At 43.5% G+C, this 20,000-nt stretch overlaps 1 protein-coding gene across 11 annotated transcripts in view; it reads left to right on the top strand.

The window, feature by feature from the left end:
• Positions 1-18,280, top strand: part of LOC111242814 (uncharacterized) — a 68,870-nt gene extending 50,590 nt beyond the window's left edge. For 9 of the 11 annotated variants that reach the window (XM_022787642.2, XM_022787646.2, XM_022787650.2 and 6 more), the window contains 21 exons: positions 2,867-3,070; positions 3,389-3,560; positions 3,864-4,122; positions 4,406-4,625; positions 4,981-5,153; positions 5,633-5,882; positions 6,091-6,328; positions 6,826-6,986; positions 7,500-7,777; positions 7,923-8,787; positions 8,958-9,375; positions 9,664-9,965; positions 10,361-10,924; positions 11,250-11,360; positions 11,518-11,898; positions 12,270-12,709; positions 13,131-13,308; positions 13,582-14,054; positions 14,334-14,816; positions 15,111-15,254; positions 15,551-18,280. In XM_022787642.2, coding sequence (XP_022643377.1) covers positions 2,867-3,070; positions 3,389-3,560; positions 3,864-4,122; positions 4,406-4,625; positions 4,981-5,153; positions 5,633-5,882; positions 6,091-6,328; positions 6,826-6,986; positions 7,500-7,777; positions 7,923-8,787; positions 8,958-9,375; positions 9,664-9,965; positions 10,361-10,924; positions 11,250-11,360; positions 11,518-11,898; positions 12,270-12,709; positions 13,131-13,308; positions 13,582-14,054; positions 14,334-14,816; positions 15,111-15,254; positions 15,551-15,707 — 6,471 coding nt within the window. In that variant the 3' untranslated portion in view covers positions 15,708-18,280. The remainder of the gene's footprint in view (positions 1-2,866; positions 3,071-3,388; positions 3,561-3,863; positions 4,123-4,405; positions 4,626-4,980; positions 5,154-5,632; positions 5,883-6,090; positions 6,329-6,825; positions 6,987-7,499; positions 7,778-7,922; positions 8,788-8,957; positions 9,376-9,663; positions 9,966-10,360; positions 10,925-11,249; positions 11,361-11,517; positions 11,899-12,269; positions 12,710-13,130; positions 13,309-13,581; positions 14,055-14,333; positions 14,817-15,110; positions 15,255-15,550) is intronic. The other 2 variants (XM_086981909.1, XM_086981903.1) reach the window with 2 other exon arrangements.
• Positions 18,281-20,000: the final 1,720 nt, after the last annotated feature.

The following is a 20,000-nucleotide window of genomic DNA, read 5'->3' on the forward strand; positions in this document are numbered from 1 at the left end:
ATGTGGAAACACAGCGAGGACGCTGTAAAGTTCGTCTGCTATTCGAAATACGATATTTTCATTTGTCTGTTTGTTTAGCTCAGATTTAAACCACTGTCTTGCTTGTTAACGAGATGGATTTCGATTTGTCCATTCTATTTTGGACGAATAGATCAGCTATGGCTGAAGTTCTAGTACGAATTACAGCATTTGGCGTATCATCGAAACATAAATAGTTGTAAAGTCGTTTATGGATGGTCGAGTTTAAAGATGGCCAATAGAAAAACGTTTCGATTTCGACGTATTCTCTAAAAGCTAAAGTTCAAACGTATCAATTATGCGCCAATTGTGTGCAGCCCTATTCTCACTATGTGCGTATGACCATTAAAAGCAACCGTCTGTACAATAAACGAAGGGGATTGTTAGTAGAGAAAGTCCGATATGATGCAAGGCCACGAAGCTTGACCTCTGCACACCCGAGCAGGAGTGGCGATTTCCGATTGCAATGAAAGTTGTTGGATTTTCTGTCAGAAAAAGGGCTAGATATAAAATGGCAACATACCGTATCCGAAGAGTGATATGGCAGGCTGGTCGCGACCCATATTCATTTTCTATATACTATTTCATCTGCTTGATTTTCTTTTGTTATTGAAATTGACGCCACATCAGACACGATCTGCACTAGAAAGTTTCGATATAGGGATCGTTGCAACACTAAGCGCTTCTACACAGTGAGCGACTTGCACCATTTGATCTAACTAGCTTGTGCATAGTCTCGGTAAATTGATTCGATGTATTTCATTGACGAGTTTATTTTCATTTATATCAGAGTGACGGTCAAGTAGATGGAAGATATTTACTATTAATGAACGAAACGACAATAAGAAAAATCAACGTTTGTTTGAAGAAAAACAAGGGCATATGTCGTTAGCAGTGATACATTTCTTGGAAGCGATATTCATAGATACTCACAACGAACTTTGAGAAGTTACACGAACTTACGACGTATATCGACAGATTGATTTCGGCTCGACCGCTTTCTAATTAAATGCTCTCATCTGATTCATTGAGCTGTTCTATATATCTAAGGAGTTCATCGACCTCCTGCTTTATATCTGTAGAAACCACGGATTTTAACTATCGCGAGATAATCAATTGTAGTGATGGGCGCAGCGGACCGACTTCGCGATGAGGCTATAGTTCATTGCTAGAAACCACTTATGAACATTTAAGTATTTTTGCGACCGATTCGACGCCCTCTGCTTTCCAGAGAATCGGTTTATACAAATAGTGTAGATATGTATACACTCATGTACATGTAGATTGACCACCCCGAATGTCGTCCCGGTATCGAGTCACAGCTTCAACTTTCTTCAGGGCAAGACAGTGAGGAAAAAACTCTGATATGTATTAGATCAATTAATAGACGATTCCATTCCGGCTGGCTGCATAACGCGCGTCACTGTCACGCGCAGAATTTGATTTTCTTTCAGCGACATTAGAAAAAAACAGGCAACAATTCCTACCCAATGACCTGGAAGAATGGAAATTTGCAAAAAAATGACAGCAATTGAATTTGTGTGGAGGAAAGTCAGCTATTATACGGCCATCCTACTTCGCTAGCCACCATTAAAACCTACGTCCTGAATGATGTACATACGTAAACATAATAAGTGACACGCTGGTTGGTTTCCAAGCTCAAGCTAACCCTCGGTAGCATTCTTCACTTCTACGAAGTGAAACATTCGTTAGAACTATAGAAAGAGCTTCTGCTCGTTACGCTTTGATTGTACTGTCAGCCAGTTAAAAGTTACGTAATGTAAACAGTAATATTAATAGTTAAATATTAGAATACCAACGTATGTGACGAAAGTATGATGATCAGAATAATCCTTGTCCAATTAACGGTATACATCGATCGCTCCGCTATCGGCTTTCCATACCTACAGTTCTATATGGCTTATACATATTATATAGAACATCACTGCGGTTATCCACGTTTGTTTACTCAGCTTGCTTAGCTAAGTTGCCTTAAATTCGGAGTGAAGCCCCCTTATGTGAGTGTACGTAAATCGTATTCTTAGCAGAAGCATAGTAAATGGTGGTCTTGTGCATCTCGAACGAACTTGATTCTACTTTTATTTGTCCGAGGACACGTCGAAATGGTTGCCCTATGGAGCGTCGAAAACGCTGTTACAAGGCAGTGACAAAAAAACCAACAGAAGTCGCTAAGTTCTGATTCGAACAATAGGCAGCTTAATTCGATGAGTACGGGGGCAAGCACGTGCAGCGAATACATGCTTGTTGAAGTATTTAGAGGGTTAATGTTGAACGAAGGCGCACGTCAAGCAGAGCCAGGTCCTGGCGCAATAGACGCAGGACCCTATCGGGTTTTTAGAAAAGGAAAGAAATGCTTAGCTTATAGCGAACCAACCCCCGCAGCTTGAACAAGGGCATGTTGGATTGAATTGGAGAAGTTTTGAATTATTTCTATGTGTTTGTTGTGACGAAAGGCAGCCACTGTGTTCCTTTTGTCTGCTATTACTGGCCCTCAACGGTCTATCGTTAAGAATGATAAAGGCCTCAGCAACTAGCTGTTCTTTCGTACGAAAGATTTTTATGGATTTGTGTAGTAGTGACGGCAGTTCAAATGGTAGCTTACACTGCCGATAACTTGTAATAACAAATCTTATTCTTACTTGTACACATTGAAGACACACTATCATCCGCTACTAACCCTAATAATAGTAACAAAAACAATAGTGCACTTGTTGACATGAATACAAACGATATGATAGGCCAATAGCATAACATCTTCGGGGCTAGCATTTTTACTAACCTTCGGTGTTACACCCTGCCATGGATGGACCCATTCCGTTTGTTTCAGGAAGGTGATCTTTTCATAGCGCCTCCGCCTCCACCAGTCGAAGCGATGGACCTAGCAGCGCCCCTTGACCTTTGCGTGAAACGCCGGGACCGTTCACCCTCAACTAACCGAAGTTCGGGAGGGGGAACTCCCTGTGATGCTCTACCTACACCACCAAAACTTGCCAGAAACTCGGCACCCCCTTCATTACGGGCGCACCATCAGGTTGGTAACGAGATGAAGAAGCAAACGTGGCGTCCCTTTAGCCTGTGGGGAACAAGTCTTCAGCATTCTGTACTTTTTCTCATAAATTTTGTTTTAATTTAGTTAGCCATTACCTGCCGAGTCTATTTGTAGATGCTTTCAAGTACTATTTCGTTTGGCTTGCTAAGCGACGACGCAATAAAATTTATTGGGAAATAATAGTTAAACTGAGAAAGTGTTCAATAAGCAAAAAATCATGTCAAGGTATTACCATGTTGTCATCACTCTAAGCTGAAAATATGCCGATTTTTTGTTTGTTTTTGTGCGATTTGACCGCAGGTGGCTAAGTCAGTGGGTTTGGAAGCGCTAGGCGTGAACCCAGCCGCCGTTCAAGACTTCCAGCAGGAACAACTCCGCCAGCTACATATGCTGTCGACTCTGTTCGGTAGGACTCTCATTGAAAATGCGCTGCCACCCATGCCTCAGCTCAAGCAGCGTGACCCAAGTGTTGGTAAGTAGTGCATAGTAATTAATTCGACTAATGAGTTGCATTAATTGTGATGATGATTACTCCTTTTGACATTTAGTTTAAGGTGTTTATCAAATGTTTGTCTTTCCATAAACAACTTCTTGTTTTCACTTTAACTTGACAATAATAACAATAAGAACAGGCGCATACGCAAGTCGTTTACGATGCAGACGCCACTAACAAGAACATTGGCGCGTCATTAAAGTGTCTTCATCCAAATTTTTCTACTTCTATTGTATATATATATACACATATATGTTGAGCCAGAATTGCGTATGACCGCAGGCGTCGTTGCTGGTGCCGGCGGGATATCGTCTGTCTTAAGTGAGACGTCGAGCGCAGGAGGCGGCTGTTTGTCGGAAGATGAAGAAGCCGGTTCGTCGCATTCACAAGGACGAAAATCTCAGGATTCCCGGGACTCCGATGGAGACACCGATGGAAGCCAACGGCAGACGGCAACCCCCACATTTGCCACGCTCGCGCACCCTGAAGAGCTGCTCCGAAAACCGTTACTTGTCGGATTCCGAAGAGAAACCGTTATTAAGTAAGTGTCATCCTTGAAATAGAAAACATTGGAGCTGAAAATACTTTTCTTAGTTAAACCTTTATTATTGTTATTATTATTAATAGTCGAATGGTCTGTAATGGAGTTGCTTACAGTGTAGCAAAATGTAACTAGAAAAAGCAACAGCATAAATATATGGGTTGCCTTACTCTATCTGCGTAAGACCAAGCTGTTGCTGCACTCCTCTCGATGTTCTGCTTTATAAGGAGCGTTCTAATAGTACTTGTGCACACCGATACTTATGTGTCTGATCTCTTTGCAGGAGCATTTCCAAGTTGGGTGTTCGAGGCGAGGTAACCTATTATGGACCGTGTGGCAAAAGACTAAAAAGCTATCCTGATATCAATCGGTACCTTCAGAGAAAGGGTTTCAGTGCCATCCTTGGACGAGAAAACTTTACCTTTAATAACAAGCTCAATATTGGCCATTTCTTTGAAGGTGGTCCTCCCGGTGAGGGCGGTACTCTTCTGACTGAGGCTGAGGTACTTTGAGTTGAACGAGTTATCACAGCACTGTGAAGTTCCTTCCAGCCGAATGCGTATACTTGCAGTAAATTTACTTGCCCGACTAGAACTTGAGCTTTCAAACGAGTTGGTATATTATTGTCTGGACAGTCGCCTTGGCAATAGAATCATAATTATTTTGAATTAATTTGTTTTGTACATGCGATAAGACAAGCAGACGAATTTCTGCTGTCGCCCAGCCGTTTCAGCTGTTAGATGTGCCAGTGTACCCATATATATATATATATATATATATATATATATCCATCACTGATGAGTAGAAAATGTTTCTTCAACAATTTGTTTTCTGCTGCTGTTAATTTAAATCTTCTAGATCAATCAGCGAATCGACAACCTCCGAGGCTATTCATTGTCACGGAAACGTTCCGCGATGGATCGCGCCTTCCAGAAAGAAAAAGAAAAAGAAAAAGAGCGCGAGAGACAGCGCCAAAAGGAAAAGGAGCGAGAACGTAAAAAAGAAGAACAACGACTTGAGAAGGAAAGAAGGTTAGTGGACACGTAAACCGGAATGACTTTTACTTTTTATTTTTGTCTCGTTGTTTGTATAAACTTCATCACCAAATATTCCCCTGGCTAATTTCCCTGGCTTAAGAATAATCGATTGATTATTGTTTTTTGACGAATCGTTATAGTGTGAGCAATCTCTGATTGCGTTTTGCCAATTGATAGAATGAATTAGAAATCGTTACGAACTATGACGTGATAGCCCCTTAAGTTACCGTGAAAAGAACTGTCGTTTGATTTCTGAGCAATTAGCAAATGTGTACCCTAAAACCCTTCTGTTACTAGTTAGTTTTATTTCGGATTTACCATAATCCAAAACTGTATGAATATCTCATTTCAACAAATTTCAACTTCAACAAATTCTTAATTGAATCGGTAACGATACCTTCCCACGCGCGAGTTTTTTTTAAGATCCCCTACAGTTAACCTATTGTACGCTGTCTGTTGTACACTGATAACAGACTGAAAGCCCTCGAGGAAGAAAAAAAGCGAAAGCAAATGGAGGCCGAAGCTCGTCGACAGGCCGAACTTCTAGCGAAGGCCCAAGAGCGCGAGATGCGTCGCCAGGAGGCAGCGCGCCAACGTGAGGCAGAACTGGCCAAACGGCGGGAAATGCTAGCATTGTTGGACACCGAACGTGAACGAAGGAGACAACATCTCGGCCTAATTCAAGCCCTTGTGTTACATCGGAAAGCTCGTGAACAAATGCTGGTAGGGAATCAGTTCTAGCTATAACGCCGAGAGAAACCTGCCATGGTTTTCGATCCATTAGTTGTGTTTTCTTGGTAAAAAAGCGAATAGTATGAAATGATTCGGGCTGATTATCAAAATGCTAAATTTTTGGGAATAGCGCGATTAGCTTTGACGAAAAAAAAGTTCATCTATTATTGAGTTACATGATTTTGTCCTGGCATTTTAGCAACTGCAAGCTGCGCGAGAAGCCGCCGAAAAAGCAATGATGGTTGCCCCCGTAGCAAAGGTAGGAGATCAAGATAAGGCAGCCGTTGAAGACCTCGAACTGCCGTTGGACCCGGAAAAAGGCAAACTTCCTGGCTTGCCACGCCTCGGAGAACTTCGCGTCCCAGCTAGCGCATATGCTAACCTCCTTATGGTCGACGAGTTCCTCACAACATTCCACGACTGCATTGGCTTTAAGGGTAGGCCGTTTGGATATCGCCCTATATTATAATACTGCTATTACGAACAACCTCTGTAGGCAATTGTAATGTGCTTCCTAATAAATCATAGCAAGTACTCTGTTCAAGTAAACTACACCCAACCCCAGTTCAGCCTACTATCCCCTGTTTCTTTCTGCACTCTATCTTTGCCCTGCCTTAATCGCAGTTTACTTAATGAACCTATCGTTTATCCATCGTTAGACATGTCCCTATCACGGTGCAGTGATGACGTATTTGCTTACTAAACTCAGGACATGTAAAGCAGAGTAGGTTCGAAGCCGGGCATGCATATACGGTGCGCGTTGTGCTTGGAAAGGGCCACCAGTCGTCACCAGAAGCCATCCTTAACTAAGGTGTGCAATCCGAAACATTTTTCACTGTTGGACGTGGCACTGCAGACAGGCGAGGATCCCCTTACACCGATCGGGGTTTTAACCAATTACCAACAACATACTAACAATTCGTTGATTAATTAGGCGATATTCCATCGCGGAGCGAGCTGGAGCGCGCGCTGGTCAACGAGCAGAGCGAGGGGGAGCTGTGCTCGCTGGTCGGCCAGCTGCTCGCCATCTGCATCCAGGACCCCGGACTGCACAACTCGCGCGATGCATCTACGTACACCGGACAACACCTTAGGGTAAGACCAAGTCACCGATGATCCGTCCAACTACTATTTCTAGCATTCTCATTGAAACTATTGACACTAGTTCTTTTATTGTCAACGTTGAGGAATATTGTATGCACATCGGTAACGATAGCGCAACAGTAACTGGGCAACTCGAAGTATTGGTGGACTAAAGCTAACAGCCAATGTCGGAAATATTGAATTAACCAAGTAAAATATTTGGGTGTAACTTGCTTATACCGGATATAGTTAAGCTAGTGCAAATGAGCTCGAGCCATATTGTTTTCAATGCTGCTCAAAGTGAGTCAGTTAATAAAAAAATATAAGTCATCCAGAGCAGCGCTGAAGCTGTAGGACTTCGTAAGTGGCGTAAGTCCTGTCATGCATTCGCTTATTCACGGGGTTCTTCAATGAATGCGTAAATTTTTATGGCAAGTGTGTTAAAAGCTTGAGGCGCCGAAGAGTATAGGGGGTCGTGGTTAACGCTTCTTATTCTTAATGGATTTTTTGCACGCCTTCGAACAGGATATAACGATAAACCGGTACACGCTGACAGAAGCGCTGCGACTGTATTTCCTATCACTGGACAAAGAGGGTGCCATCTACCAGTGGGTCAGCGAGAAGCCGTTCCTTGCTTTGAATCCTACTCAAAAATCTGAGGTGGTAGCTTTCTTGTGCAACGAGCTGCTCTCAAACAAATCTGTGATCCGTCACATCGATTACTGTACAGAGCATTTGACCGTACTGCGACGCGACCGCGGTATCGTTGAAGGTGAACTCAACAAGCTTCGCGCCGTACAGAGGTAAGTCCCACGCTGCCATTTGGGCTGGACTCAGCGCCGCGAATTTTTACTGACTCACAGAATCCGCACATATATGTAATATAATGTTGCGAAGCACTTAATTTGTATATGATTACGTTTCTTCATCTCGCCTTAATGAGTATAGGGTGCGGACGCGACGTCTGGAAGAGATCAACGCTGCCAAAGAAGCTGAAAAGAGTGCAACATCCGAAACCGACGTTAAACAGCAGCAGCAGCAGCAAGAATTAAGCACAGGAAACAATCCAACTTCTGCTACGGCATCCGCTTCGGATGAGGCCGGCTCGAACAGCCAAGACGAATCAGCCAGCCAGTCAGCTACTTCGGAAGGCAAAAACTCTAACAGCAGCAGCAGCAGCAGTAGCAGCAGCAGCAACAGCAGCAGCAGCAACAACAACATCAATAATAATACTAACGGCAGTGGCAACAGCAGTAACTCATCGGCGACAACAGCCGCAGGTGTATCAGCACCTGGCATCACAATAGCGTCCACATCGGCCGCTGTAACAACGGCTAGTGCATCCACGACCACAACGGCCTCGTCGATCTCGACCACCATAGTCAATAGCACATCAGCAGCAGTCTCTACAACGGTAACAACAGTTGTGACCTCGACACCAATTATAATCGGCGCGCCAATCAGTGCTGCGGCCATGGTCAGTAACGCTATCGTGAATAACGACGACGACCAGATCGATGCTAAGGTCGCCAAAATGGAACAGACACAATGTGATCTGTCAAAAAAGATCCTCGAGACTGCGGCCGCCATCCGGTCGACGATGCTTGGCCAGGACAGATACCGCAGACGATTCTGGATTCTGGCGCAGAATGGTGGAATCTACGTAGAATCGCTCGAGTCAGCGGAGCAGGAGGGCCTGGGTGATTTCGACGCGGATATGCTGAGTGTTAGCGACGAAGACGAAGATGACGAACGGGAGAAGGAAGCTAATGCTACGATAAGCGTCAACGGCTCGACTAAGCCCAGCCCAATGGTGAGCTAAAACGCTGAGCAAAAGCAATTGGAATTGTGTGAAAATATGACCAGTATATAGGGGTACTTTAGGCACATTAATTGCTTTTTTGATTTAATTCTAATTTGAGACTTCCTGTTTGTCTTACTAAACAAGCTTAACGTCGACACTCTATTGCTTTACCATTGTAGGAGGTCAACGAGGAGGGTTCTCAGGAAAAATCTTCAGATGTTAAAGCTGGATCAAGGTGTGATCTAGTGAAGGTGGAATCAGAAAAAAACAAAGACGAACCGACAGCGGATAACGATAAAGAGAATGAGCTCAAAGACGAGAAACTACTCATGGACAGCAATCAAGACCGGGTTGATACGAAGGCTGAAGCTAAACAGGAATCAGCTAAAATGGAAACTGATGCTAAAATGGAGGACCAGGAAATTGATAAGGAAGGCGAGACAAAGCAGTCGAAGCAGCAGGAACAAATCGCTATGAAAATCAAGTCAGAAGATGGACCCGCTGCCGCTAAGGCTGAAAAGATGGACATAGATAGGAAAGATGCTATCGAGGATATTGCCACGCACAAGACCAAGGAGGAGGTGTCCTGCATGCCTGGTAAGAAAGCCTAATTTGTCGACTTTTAGAATATTAGAACTATCTGTAGGCTCAAGTGAAGCCTTGAAGTTTGCCCAGTATGATTGGTACTAATACATTTGAACCTGAGCTAAAACTATTCAGAAACGTTACAACTCACATTGATTTATTAGAATACGCATATTATTGTATTCAAAACGTGATCACTAGGTAAGAGATGCAAATCAATTAGCAGCGGTTACTAAAGAACTATGCGTAGTATCTGTTGATTTTTTTTCAACGAATTTATTCAATGTTTACGTCCCTCAGCAGCCTCCACGCCAACGACCTCTTCGGAAAATTCGACAGCGTCATCGGCATCAACTGAGGAGAAACAGGAGAATAATGGCCCAGTAAAATCTGAGCCGACGGCCCCGAATGCAGCCGCACAATTCGTTCCACTTCCGACGACAAGCCCCACGCCCACGGCTACCCCGGGGATGAACCCAGCAGACCCCGCTACGCAGATGGCGGCCGCATTACGGGCGATGGGTATTCAAGGCGATATGGCGCAGCTCCTCCTTGCGAACCCGTTCTTTGCCTCGATGCTCGCCACGACAATGCTAATGCAGGTGTGTACCAGTTAATCAGTAGATGTCGATATGACATTTCAGGTATTCGTGTGGAATCCATTCTTGGAGTGCCTCGCGAGATTTCGGCTCTGGAGCCTTTTTTTCAGAGGCTGCCACGGAAACAGTGTGGCAAATGCATCTGGATTCGAGCCAACAAATCTCGCCTATAAATTATAATAGGCTGTATCTTAAGACGAAGAATGGTACTTAATCAGTGCTGATCTACGTAATGATTCTGAAGACAATACTTTTTAGGACAATGGAAAGTGCCTCCATAAGTACATAAACAAAAGCTTGTAACAATGAGCAATGATATGTAGAAACTTCGCTTGATTATGTAATAACAAAATCAATGTGTTCGTTCTTCCCTCCATCTTCTTTGTTCGAAATTTTAGGGAGGCAATATGGCTAACATGGCTACGATGCTTGGCCAGCTCCAGCAGCTCATGGCCATGCAGAGGGGCGCCCTTGCTGGAGGCGCTTCTGGGGTAGCGACAGGGCTGCCACCAGGCGTTGTTCCTGTCGTCACCCCGGGAGTCGTCACTGCTCCGGGCGTAGTCACAGCGACCCCCTCTGGAGTGGTGGCCACGGCCCCGGGAGCAGTCGCTATCCCAACAGTAGCCACTCCTCAGGCATCTGTTGCGGCGACAGCGGCAATCTCCATTGCAACGACCCTCACACCTACGGCGGCTATATCGCCAGCAGTCACAACCACTCCGGCTACAACACAGCCGGCAAACGCTTCGCCGCCGATTCCCGCAACCGTTAACACGACCGTGTTAACCAACGGAATTCAGTCACCTGTTCCGCAATCACAACAGACGTCAGCCAGTAGCCCCGTGGTGGCAACTGCTGCGCCGGTAAATGCCGGTACAGCGACCTCCTCAGTGGTACAACAAGTCGTTGTGCCGGTTTCGGCGACAGGAAGCATGGCCGCAACACCTGCGGGAACTACACAGGTACGGAAAACCGCAAAGGTACAGAAAAGGTTTCGTTTGTGCAGATGTGTTTTATATGTGTAGGTTTGTTTTGCCGAAATTTTACTACACGGTCGTGTAGTCAATGCAGTAGAATCTCTGGGGGGACAATATCGTTTTCCACTGTGACACACAGAAGGCACATCCAAATGCAGAACAGCAATACAAGGCAAAATGAAAATAAGTTGCGTATAATCGAACAGTGGGAAGCTAAAATACTGTGAAAACTAATTTAGATGTTCTTCGGCTCAAATTCTTGCGGGAAGGTATTATCAATTACTTGTTTTTGCCATCTCCAACAACTTAGGGCGAACAGGGTGAGGCGAACGTAGTACGACGCTGGTTCAACATATTACCCCGGGAAGGATGCGACGGAACATGCCGGTCAGATGATGCCACCGAAGATGATAAGGACGAGGTGGGCTATCATCGCCATTATTATTATTAATATAGTTTCTAGTCTAAGTAAAGTCCATTTGTTTGTATACTAAATAATTTAGGGGTGCGCATTCAGTCGACTTAATACAATAGAAGAAAAACGCACTCATAATGATTAATTGTATATTATCCATTAGCAGGACGACGACGAGGAGTCCGTCGATGATTCGACGACTGAAGGAAAGCACCTCCAGAGCATTCCTCATCTGTTACGCAAGGGCTGGTGGAAAATTACCAAACGTACTGAGCTGGACGCTATCTACAATGCCCTCCACACGGGCGGATATCGGGAAAAATATCTAGCCGATTCGCTAAGCAAAGTATTAATGTACAACCCAGACGGAATTCCGTTCGGACTGAAGGGCGATCCGAGGGATCCCCTTAACGATCTTGATTTGCCGCTGCCCTCGCCGGACTACGAAGATCAATGGGACCGTAAGGTGGCGCTGCGAATCGAGATGGATATGCTCAATGAGATTAACGTACTTCAGGAACGCATTCTACAGGCCAGCATGCAGGTAATGTACAGAACGCTCCTTTTATCTTAAGCAAAAAATGTATGGGCTGTGAAGATCTTCAATCACAGGCACAGCTTCGATCGGCTTGTCCTGCAAACAACTTGAGTTGTTTTGACACTCACTAACACAGCCAATTTCTATTAGATACATTTAATTTGGCGAAAGGCAGCTTAATGATGATACCATCTGTTCTGGAATTCGGAGTCAATTAATTTCGAATTGGTAATTATCGCCAATGGCAACGATGTGATGTTAATAACCGTTGCCGTTTTTCTGGTTATACTTTCGCATCATCACTGTGAATATATGAATCCGTTTTTTTTTGACTCTAAAAGAACATTTTTTTAAAAATGATTCATTCTTACTCACAGGTTCGGGGTGCACGGAACGACGAAGAGGACGACACAGGCGTTCCGCAAGATCCCAGTGATCCCGCATGGATGGCCAGCTCGACGTTCCTCATACACAATAAATACATCCGAAAAAAGGAAGAGAAGGCCCGGGCGTTGGCAAGAAAGCGAAATCCACCGAGCAGTCACAAGAAATCGTCGAAGGATCGACGGGCACGGCAGGAAGCGATTGAGCGAGCCGCCAGGGAGCTGGCCGCAAAAATGTTGAGCCAACAAAACGAAGAGAAGGTAGACGCGAGCGGAAATCCTCTGCCAGGACCAGGCATCAACGGGCAGGTCGACGAGAATGAGTCTGACTCTGACGAGTCGAAACCGCCCACTCCACCGCCGCCGGGAGTGCGAAATCCTGTGGCTGTGGCAATCGAACGTCTCCTTAATCTCGAGGCATCGATTGAAAAGAGGTATGTACGACACAGGTTGGATGTTTTATTGCGCGACCAAAGCGTTAATGAAACATACAAATTTTTACTAGTCTATATACGTTCAGATGACGTAAAGGGCCGGACAAGCACCTCTTCGCAGTTTGAGAGTCTTTATAATTAGTTTTTTTTTTTACAGTCGTTATTACTACATTTTCCACCTTTAACCAATGCAGCCTGACGATTCTGAAACTATTAAGTGGCTTTTTTTCAAAGAGTTATATGACTCCTGCCTCATCCTGGATGAATGCAACAAAATGAAAGAGATATTCCATGAGCCATTCAAGGAGAGGGTAAGGTAAACACCAGGCACACCTGTTGTATATATGTGCAACAATGTGGTGCACATATCACCCACATTAAATAACCTCTTGGCTTTATGTTTATCTGTTTTTTGGTGCAGATATCTCCGTCCACCTCTGGGTCGAGGTCAGGTGCCTATACCTCATGGGCCGACAACTGCCAGCTCGACTCGAGGCGGCTTCAATCACCGAGACGAGAAAAAAGATGAGGAAGACAATGTTTCGAGAGAATTGAAGAGATGGCGAGACGGAGTGGCCAAATGCACATCGGCCGCACAGGTACATAGTCATTTTGAAGATCGTTAATGAGTGACTTTTAGTCTCCTCCAGCGTTCCACCGCTTAGATATCCACCAACTCGAGCGAGTCATGACATTTTCCGTGTGCTCGAGACCAAAGGCTAAGTTAAACTAGGCATAGTAGAGAAGCAACCCAATACTTAATTCAATAATCAGTTTGAAACTATCTAGATTATCATCTGCTTATATTTCTAACCAAACAAATAAACATTTGCTTATTTTGATCATCTCGGTATGTTTGCTATCACGCATAGCTACATTTATGCCTGATGCAACTCGAGTCCTGCGTCGCATGGGAAAAATCCATCATGAAGGCAAATTGTCAATTCTGTGGGAGCGGCGACAACGAGGCGTCGTTATTGCTCTGCGACGCCTGTGATAAGGGATACCACACTTATTGCTTTAAGCCAAATGAAATGATCGTCCCACCAGGCGATTGGTTCTGTTTCGAGTGTATTAACTCAGTCAATCAGCTGAACAAAGTATGTGTAGTGTGTGGCAAACCGGGAAACACCAAAATGGCCCAGTGTGATCTCTGTCCAAAACTGTTCCATCCGCCGTGCGTTGGACTACAAAAAGTCCCCCCGAAGAAATGGACCTGCGTAGCTTGCACGGTTCCACCGGCATTGACTGGCAATGGCGGTACGAATAATTCAGGATCAGGTGATACGCCTGTTGCTGATGGGGAGCAGCCCCCTGCCCCAAAAAAGAGATCGTCTTCATCCAAGTAAGTTAGCAGCCCATTTACGTATAGAGACTTAGTGATACCAGGAAATAAACAAATGAATAAGCGATATAACTTCACGACAGATATGATTATGACTTAAAAAACTTAGCAGTATGCTAAAAACTTTTTGCTAAGCACCTACTCAGTTTAATAGATATAAGTTCGAGTAGTCTTTCAATTCGCATTAGTTTGTTTGACGTGTGAGTTTAGTATATTCATTCGACCACCATTGATTCACATCGATGATTTTCCCTCATTATCCCTTTTCTATTCCCATAGAGGTCGACCTTCAAAAAGCAAAAAGACATCTGCTGCGGCCCAAGCGGCCGCGGCAGCAGCTGCAGCGGCGGCTGTTGCCGCAACAACAGTCGCTACAGGTTCTGCTGAGCAACCGGTGAGCAACGGCAACGGAGTAGACGACTCCAGGGACTCGAAGGATTCGAAGGAAAGCGGTGGCGGCGGCAGCGCTGCGGTCGCTGGTGCAAATAACGCCAACACCAGCGCCACTTTGAATAGCGCCGCTGGAACAGGTGGTGGAGCACCAAAGGAGTCCACCACTACGAATCCTCCAATCACGACGAATACTCCAGTCGGAGAAGCGCCCGCTGCAGCCGTAAAGGAATGCAAGGATAACGCTACTAATGTGAAAGACAGGGAGAAGGATAAGGACAAGGATTCGAAGCGCAACCGGAGGAGTCGGGCGAGTGCCGCCTCGCTTAAAAAACAGCATCAAGCGTCGGAACGGGCGCTGGGAGAGTGCAAGTAAGTTGTCATCGGATTTAGCTAGAGAATGGTGACGAATCGGGACAAGTCTTCAAACAAAAAACAAAAAAAAATTGATATACTCTTTCGCAAAAGAAGAATACGAGTATGCAACGTTCTATTGTTCGCATCTATTGTAAGCTAGACCTTTTTAAACACGTTTTAAGAAGGGATATTCAAAGTGGGGGTATTGAATGTCAGTGTTGTTAATGATATTTCACATGATATCAACGAAAGAAATGCTTGTTTTGTAGTGGCAGAATTAAACGATATGTTTTCCTGTTTGTTGTTCAGGACATTGTTAGATGAGATGTGTGGACACGATGCTTCTTGGCCTTTCCTGCTCCCGGTTAGTCCTAAGGAGTGCCCGACCTATCGGAAGGTCATTAAGCGTCCAATGGACTTGCAAACCATGCGCACAAAGATCGAGTCCGGGGTGTAAGTGTTATTGTAGTACGATACGACCCCTCGAGTCGGTCGTATCAGACTATATTTATCCCATGTAGTCAATACAAAGAAGTCGTTTGAATCGTTTCTCAACTGCTGCATTGTTCAATTCCTGAACAGCATAAAATTGGCACAAACAAATTACACGTGGCCATCAGACACATGTAGATGAATTCCCAGTTCTTCTAGCCCCTCAAATATCTTTGGTGCCTCGAGAAAATTATTTAGATAATCATTTTATTCTTGGTATGTAATATCTTCATATTTTTGCTTGGTATCAATTTTAGATACAATAACTGCGAAGATTTCGCTGACGACGCTCGGCTCATGTTCACCAATTGTGAGACGTTCAACGAGCATACGTCACCGGTCGGCAAAGCTGGCCGTAAACTCAAACAGTTCTTCGAAAAGCGTTACAGCGACGTCCTCGACTCCAACAGCTAATCGCTTTAACGGCTCAAGATCCTGATCAGCCACTCATGGCCCTGGTCGCGTTTTGCATTTTCACTGGCCTCATCCTTGAGCCTCGTCCGTTTGTATCCTTTGGAAAATGATGACTCAACGTCGAGTAAAATTGTGGCTACGTTCGAAGTAGAAATCTTTGGGTAAACCTGCTGATGAATCGAGCAACCGATGAATTCATTTCGTCGAAGTCAGACTGCAGAGTGCACAGGATTTCTACGAAACAAAATACAGTCACAGGACCTTCGCCATAAAAAAAATGAGTCCATATTGCGCAGTCGCCCTTGCTCAGCCGATGCTCAGGTAGCGCGTATGTTGTAGGACCTGCTGGAAATTGTTAATGAACTGCAAAAACAGCAATAGATGACAGAAATGGCAAAAACTAGTGGGTGAAAATTACCTGGATACTGGAAAAACTAACACAAGTCAAACGGAATCGCAAATTTTTGTCATTCGCTCTTCCGAGCTTCAGCTCTGCTGTAAGAGCAGCACAATAGATTACATATATATAAAATAGTAGAATTTTCTTTGGTCTACGAACTCGACAAATTTCTGCTTCGAATCGTGTCGCTTCGTACAAATCAGGTCTGATTTTGCACCACCTTTGTTTGAGGTCATATAGTACTATAATTTAACACTGATGCCCATGCTATTGACGATGGTCCCATAGACGAAAGGATATAAGCGGAGATGCGATCTTGGTTAGACAAAAACACTCCGACAGGTGATATACAACAGTAATAGCTAAATGAAGAATCAACCGTGAATACCTCGACGTAGGGTTATTATTGTTATTCTTCAACCATTTTATGGTCTGCAGTATGCACCATATTGGCTGCACTTCTGTCTGGGCGCGTACCTGAGATGGTTTGTGCTCTCCTACGCAGCTGATGGGACGAACGGTCAAATGTAGGCTATGTACCATGTAGGTAATTAGCAGGTCATCATCACCAACTGCGGCTGCGGCAGTAGAAAAACAATGCAACAGTAACCAGACGAAACGATACAAATTTAGATGAACGGGGAAAGGCTGTTCCACAGATCTCGCATATGAAGGCCGTTCGCTACCATCGAAAAGATTGATTAAAAGAAGATGTCAATAGCAGGATGAGGTAATAGCGGTTCACGGTTATATATATCGTACCTAATATAAAGCGATGAACTATTACAGCATAATGATTATTATATATATATTATAGTATAGCAAGAAGGCAATTTCGAATTCATAGTGATTAGGATATATATATATATATATATATATATAGGGAGAAAGAGACGGAGATAATAACAGAGTAAAATAATAGTAATAAAGGTAATGGTGGCAGAAATAATAGCATTGATAACTATGGTAGGCGTAGTAGTTGAACATTTTCAGACATGTAAATGTTGTACTTAATCGGCTGTGAGAGAGAAGGAACTTTAGAGAATTAGTTGGCTACAGAGGTAATTACATGAGCGTACATTAATATAATTATTGTGTACGTTCCCTGAACCCGAAACTATCTAATGTGTCCTGAATTGACGAGAGCATATATAAATAATAGATACAATTGAAGACAACTGATATACACCAGAAACATCTACAAATGTACGATAAAGCCAAGTGTAGGATGAACATTATATTTAAAATCGTCCAAATATATATATATATATATATATATATATATACGCAGTCAATAACATACATTTAATTAAATATAACAAGAAGATGTAAGACCCACGACTGACGCATTCTCAGCGGTTAAATGTCTACTGTTTGGCGTTTGAAGAAAAAACAAGTTCGATCCGCTGCTAACGCGAACCCTATTGTTCGAGTCCAACCTATTAGGCAACAAGGGTTAGGAAATGCACAAGGACTTACCGGTGTGGTGAGAAAAAAACCCCTATGGGGTAAGCAGCTTACGAGTGTAGACTGCATATAAAATAGTAATCTATTTAGTCCGCTGGCTTCAATGTGCGTGGCTATATGCGTCCAGTTGTAACTTTCGACAACTGTTTTCGGAGGCGCAACGTAATGGGGAGGTAATGCATCAATTGAAATGCGATGAGAAGAAACCGTATAACAGTGCAGCAGGCAGATAGGCGTAAATGATTTTATTTTCGAAGAATCTATTTTGGTTTCTCACACCGTTTAGAAGCTGGGAACCCGAGACCGAAATATTCTGGGAATTGTAGAGGTGGTACGACGCCGTGTAAGCGAGGGGGTGCGCTTAAGCCAGGGGTTACGCGTAATTGAGGTTTAGCGGTTTAATGGTTTAGCGTGCCGACGTTAACTGTGCATGATTGATGATCGATACCGGAGGGATTGTTGACTACATGAATATATTCAGAGGAGCGTATGGAACAGGTATGAGAAAAATTCTCCTGATTCGTGCTATGGCTCATCATTACAATGACGAATTGTTTACTAGATTTGAATTTCAAAGCTGATTTGAGTGACTCTGCTGCTAGTACTGATGCGTTATGTCCCGCCCACCAACTAAAAGTCACAGTAAAAAATTAAATTGAACGTGTATGTACATATGGTAAATATATATGAAAAGATTTAATTTGGAGAGGTAAGTTTGGTATATGAATCACAATAATTAGACATGGTAATTGATCTCGGTATACGCATGATATATGTAAGTTTATGTCTGGACACATAGGTAGATAGGATAGTGCAGCAGGTAAATACGAAGAACTTGAATTGAGCGCCGATCCATAATTAATGGCCGACATATAATGGTGACTGCGCGCAATAATGATGCAAATGGTAGCTAACCTCATATATTTCATTTATGTAAAAAATAATTCTATTCTGTCACGGTTAGAATCTGCCATTTTGTCGTAATTTCATGACGAATAGAAATTCGTGATACTTACGTTTGCTTTTCGTTAAGACCTGGGGTTTCGCTAACTTGTTTTTCTCTAGTAATCTGATTGACTAATTATCGCATAGGTTCTTAGCAACCAGAGTTATTTGACGTTAAAATATCAACAGCGGGCATAACAATAGCCGTTGAAGCTACTATAGTATAGGGTAGCATATAAAAATAGTTAGTTATACTACTAGTAAGAATCATTCATAATTAGAATATGGATATTATATCCCAGTAATAGGAATAGCATTATTAATCTTGATAGATAGATGCGGTGGCGTCTGCCGAAAAAACGCGGTGATTCTTTTTGAGAGGCAATTGTATGGGTAATTATAATAACAGCAATTAATAGTTATTCAAACTGTGCATAAGCTTATTATATAGTTAGACAAGAGTATGTGTCAGACAATGTGCCGCGACGGGGGTAGAGTATCTAGATTGACTTCAGTGTTTATCTTCGCATCTATGCCGGATGCCGGAGGCACTGTCGAGTGTTCATACAGTAGACAAAGATATAATAACGTGTGCGGGGGTAGTGATTGAAGTTTATACTATACTTGCCCCTCGATGAGAGATGGCGAGAGAGCGGTAGGCATAACTGAACGTCGCGTGCTTCTGTGGGTGATTTTACAAGCTTGAGGGTTTTCATGCTTGGCTAAGATGAATTTCTATTCATTTCGACTTGTTGATTTTTCATTTTCGTGGTAGTGTTAATACCCCATAGTGGTAACCATTCAAATAAAATTGACTGCGATCAAAATATCGAAACGATGGCGGGCATGATTGCCATAACGGATAGCGTCATAAAGTGCAGTATAGTCCCGGTGCATGAACGCATGCGTTATGGATGACGAACGGAAGAGGACGAAAAGGAAGCAAACGATATGAAACAATTTAAAAGACAGTTTAGGTCCCCGGGAAAGGACGAATCTTCTCCCCTGTGCGCTAAACAGAGCTAAGAGATAACATAAAAGATAGATATCTCAACTAGGCGAAACAGTCAGAAAAAGCACGATGCCGAAGAGAGCTAAAATGTCGTAAGTTCATGAGCGCTTGCTGCAATCGCTATACAGCGCCGAACTGGATCGTTATCAAATGACTCACGATGATAGTGATGTAGTGTCTGCAGTACACTCTGGCACAAAGCGTAAAGGGCGTGAGGTAGTTGATAAAATATTGTATAGAGTCAAGCTAACGTTAGGTTTATAAAAGTTTGTGGTCGCCTAAGATGGAACTGACGGTAAACCACAACCGCGCAGAGGTAGGCGTATCGATGGGGGTGCCGACCAATAGGTCGGTCCAGCTGGCTTTGTCTATTTGCGTGATAATACGTTAACATGGTAGAAACTACTGCGATGAATGGTGAGTAAATAACTTAATGAGGGCATGAGGCAAAAAATATGCTATATATATA

This window comes from Varroa destructor, unplaced genomic scaffold (assembly GCF_002443255.2).
Source record: "Varroa destructor unplaced genomic scaffold, Vdes_3.0 BEIS01000001.1, whole genome shotgun sequence".
Taxonomy (NCBI): Eukaryota; Metazoa; Arthropoda; class Arachnida; order Mesostigmata; family Varroidae; genus Varroa; species Varroa destructor.